This window comes from Magnolia sinica, chromosome 12, assembly GCF_029962835.1.
Source record: "Magnolia sinica isolate HGM2019 chromosome 12, MsV1, whole genome shotgun sequence".
Lineage (NCBI taxonomy): Eukaryota > Viridiplantae > Streptophyta > Magnoliopsida > Magnoliales > Magnoliaceae > Magnolia > Magnolia sinica.
This window is the reverse complement of record NC_080584.1, coordinates 31106533-31109622: the sequence shown is the minus strand read 5'-3', so window position 1 is coordinate 31109622 and position 3090 is coordinate 31106533. Positions and strand designations below refer to the sequence as shown.

The 3090-nt window shown below is 44.0% G+C and overlaps 1 protein-coding gene across 1 annotated transcript; it reads left to right on the top strand.

Annotated features, from left to right (window-relative positions):
- The first annotated feature begins 463 nt into the window (after positions 1 to 463).
- Positions 464 to 1566, top strand: LOC131220007 (uncharacterized). The gene is made up of 2 exons (XM_058214983.1): positions 464 to 969; positions 1143 to 1566. Exons 1-2 carry the CDS (start codon positions 464 to 466, stop codon positions 1564 to 1566), a joined length of 930 nt encoding a protein of 309 aa, XP_058070966.1.
- The last annotated feature ends 1524 nt before the right edge of the window (positions 1567 to 3090 follow it).

The window sequence follows — 3090 nt, the reverse complement described above, 5'->3', positions numbered from 1 at the left end:
TCGCCACGAGCTAGATATGAAAAAGTGTGGCAAAGCTCCTGAAGTAGCTATTGAAGCTGTAGCCGACAGCGGTGAGCCATGGAAAGCTGAGATAAAGGATCTACGTGGCCAGATCGGTGACCTACGATAGGCCTATTGAGCAAAGGCTCCTGTCCCGATGGAAGCAATGATGGAGGAAACCGAACCTCCCTTTACTGCCGATATTATGCAAGCGTAGTTGCTAAATAGGTCCGAATGCAACAAATTGCCCTGTTCCTGGGATTACTGACCCTTCTAAGCATTTAGAATCATTTAGGGTCTGGATGGAGCTCCACAACGCATCCACAGTTGTCATGTGTCGTGCGTTTCCAATGACCTTGACTGGGGCTGCTCGGAAGTGGTTCAGATAGCTAAAACCACATTCCATTAGCTCTTTCTCCCACCTTAGTAAAATTTTCGTCACTAACTTTATCGGGGAAAAGAAATGCTCAAACCGGCCTCCCATCTCATCCATATCGTTCAAAAAGACGGGAAACTGCTGAAGGACTACATCAAGAGCTTCAATCTTGAAGCAATGCAGGTGCATAAGCATTATGAAGAGCTCGCCCTAACCACAATAATGGGGGGGGGATTGAGAGACCCCAAGTTCCTTTTCTCACTCGACAAAAATCCGCCTATGACGATGGCCAGCCTTCTGAACAGGTCACAAAAGTATTCTAATGTCGAGGAAGCCTCTACCCTACGAAAGTCCGTTCAGAGTAAAGGGACAACAACCAAAGAGTGGCAACCAAAGGTAGAGCTTGGCTCGGCCAGTGGAAGCAAGAAGAGGAAGGATGACCAACTGCAGAGCAATCCGTATCCGAATAAGTGGCCCGATAGTAAGTTTAATTCGTATACTTCCCTGAATAAGACGCCCGAGCAAGTCTTAATGGAACTTCAAGACAAGCGCATCCTTAAATGGCCGAGTAAGATGAAAGCCAGTCCTGACAGGCGAAGTAAAAATAAATGTTACCATTTTCACTAGGACCACGACCATTCTGTGTTGACCTCAAAGAGGAAATTGAAGTGCTCATCTACAGCGGACACCTCGGGGAGTACGTCAATCGAAGAGGAGAGTAGACTAATTCAAAAAATGAATAGCCCACTAATAATGAGACAACCAGGAAAATCTGCACCATCTTCGGAGGTGCCATCGGTGGAGGAGATTCAAACCAAGCTCGAAGAGCTCATGCAAGGATCATCACTCATTCTGGCTCAGAACGGGAAATCCTTACCGCCAGCAGACCTTCAAAAGAACTAAAAATAGAAACCTACAGCATGACCTTTACTAAAGAGGACGCTCGAGGAGTCCACCATCTGCACAACAATGCGCTTGTGGTTATAATGACCATAACCAACCGCAAAGTATTCCGAATCCTCGTGGATACCGAATCTTTGGCGGACATCCTCTTCGCACATGCGTTTGACAGAATGGGGATTGGACGATCTCAACTCCAAGCCGTTAAGACTCCCTTGCTCAGATTTTCAGGACGCAGGGTCATACCCGAAGAATCAACACATCTTCCACTCACCGCTAGAGACATGTAGAACCAAGTAACCACAATAATCGACTTTTTAGTGGTAGATTACCCGTCTGTCTACAATGCAATCCTCAACTGACCTTCCCTCAATGCCCTATGAGTTGTAGTCCGACCTATCACCTGACAATGAAGTTTTCGACTGAGTAGGGTGCCGAGTTGGTCAAAGGAGACCAACATGAAGCTCGACAATGCTATACTATAGCGCTGATAGCTCAGAATTAGATGATGATAATCACCACTCTGGACCCCCGAGAAGATTCTGGTGAGAGAGGTTGCCCCATGGAAGACCTTATTCCCGTTCCGCTCGACAACTTCGATCCTTTTAGAATGGTCCAGATCAGGTCGTCTCCAATATCTTCTCTACATGAAAAAGTAGTGAACCTCCTTTGACAATATGTAAATGTCTTCGCATGGTCCCATGAAGATATGTCAGGCATCGACCCAAAGGTCATTGTCCATCAACTAAACGTCAATCCCGACCACTAATCGATTTGACAGAAGCGCAAACCACTCAACTCTAAATGATATGTAATAATCAGAGAAGAAGTCAACAAGCTTCTCAAAGTTGGGTTTATAGAGGAGATTTACTATCCGAACTCGATAGCTAACGTTATTTTGGTTAAAAAGTCTAATTGGATGTGGTGAGTCTGTGTTGATTACACTAACCTGAACAAAGCCTGCCTTAAAAATAGTTTTCCTCTCCTTAAAATTGATCAGTTCATCAATAGTACATTAGGGCATGAGCTACTGAGCTTTACGGACGCCTATTCTGGTTATAACTAGATTGTGATGCTGTATTGCCCTAAAAATCAGGGGTCGGGCAGAAGCTCTACTCCCGAGTTCTAATGCATTACTTATGCAACATAGATAATGATGATTAAATGTTGTCCGTATTAGTGCATTAAACATGAATGGGATTACGCTAAATCATCATATCATATTCTAGAAACAATTAGATCACGCAAGCAGAAGACTGTGATAACTATATAAAGTATATAAGTGGTTGTAAGTCCCCAGAGTATGAACATGTCACCAGGCTAAATAATTACATGTATAGTTCCAAAATTTACAAATGATACAATGTAATGGCATCTAATCTATATGCTTGTAGCCCCGTCGACGCAACTCCAGGTCTACATAGACCCGCCAGAGAGTTGCATGTACGAGAACTCATCCTCGTCATCATAAAAGTCAGGCTCCGCCTCATAAGCATCGCCATCACCTGTAGCTACAGTAGAGTCTAGTTGGTGTTTTAAAACACCGTCCCAGAGTGGGAGTGAGTGATTAACTCGGTGGAGCTATAAGGCAAAGGTTAATATGTTATTAATTCAATCAAACAGTAATGATAAAGCAGTACAACAATCTTATCCTAAGTACTCTTATTAATGTAGGAATGATATGCTATAATGATGCATGCCCTCGCCTGCACTCCCTCAGTGGTATCATCTCACGATCGCAGCATGCACCACTCTGGACATGTGCATTTTCTCGCCAAAGCACATACAATGCGGTGCATGATCATGTTAGCTAA